This window comes from Penaeus monodon, chromosome 20, assembly GCF_015228065.2.
Source record: "Penaeus monodon isolate SGIC_2016 chromosome 20, NSTDA_Pmon_1, whole genome shotgun sequence".
NCBI classification, from domain to species: Eukaryota; Metazoa; Arthropoda; class Malacostraca; order Decapoda; family Penaeidae; genus Penaeus; species Penaeus monodon.
In genome coordinates, this window is record NC_051405.1 from 30,819,434 (window position 1) to 30,819,925 (window position 492).

At 34.8% G+C, this 492-nt stretch overlaps 1 protein-coding gene across 1 annotated transcript in view; it reads left to right on the top strand.

Annotated features, from left to right (window-relative positions):
* LOC119585763 (alpha-1,6-mannosyl-glycoprotein 2-beta-N-acetylglucosaminyltransferase-like) overlaps positions 1-492 on the top strand; it is a 9,082-nt gene that overhangs the window by 3,910 nt on the left and 4,680 nt on the right. The window contains exon 3 of the mRNA XM_037934474.1: positions 150-313. Coding sequence (XP_037790402.1) covers positions 150-313 — 164 coding nt within the window. The remainder of the gene's footprint in view (positions 1-149; positions 314-492) is intronic.

Here is a 492-nt window from a genome sequence, read left to right on the forward strand (position 1 = left end):
GCTTACAATACCCATAGTACTTTTTGTAATGTCTACTATTTCCTTAAGTAATTTAAGTAATTTACTTAAGTATATGTTCCAAATCAGTCTTAAATAAATATTGACAGTTCATTTCAAGAGTGATATTGTAAATTTTATTTTCTCTCATTAGGCCAAAGGAAAATCTTCAAGCTCCTCAGAGGGGTCAAAACTTACAGCAGAACAGATTCAGGAGATTCGTGAGCAAATTCAACTTCGCAGTGGGAATGAGACAGTTTTGAATGAGGAGTTATTTGGTCCTGTTCAGCCTGATACTATTGTCATAGCAGTCCAGGTTCGTTCTTACCATATGCTCATCCAGATCAGGGTTTCACCACCTTTTTGTTTCTTTGCACCCCTTGAATGTTGGGATTCGTTTCCTTGTATTCTTGAAGCCATGGCAAAAAAATTGATGATATTACATCAACTCATTATTTTTTCTTTGTGAACTTTACACATTTTGACACTTGAATA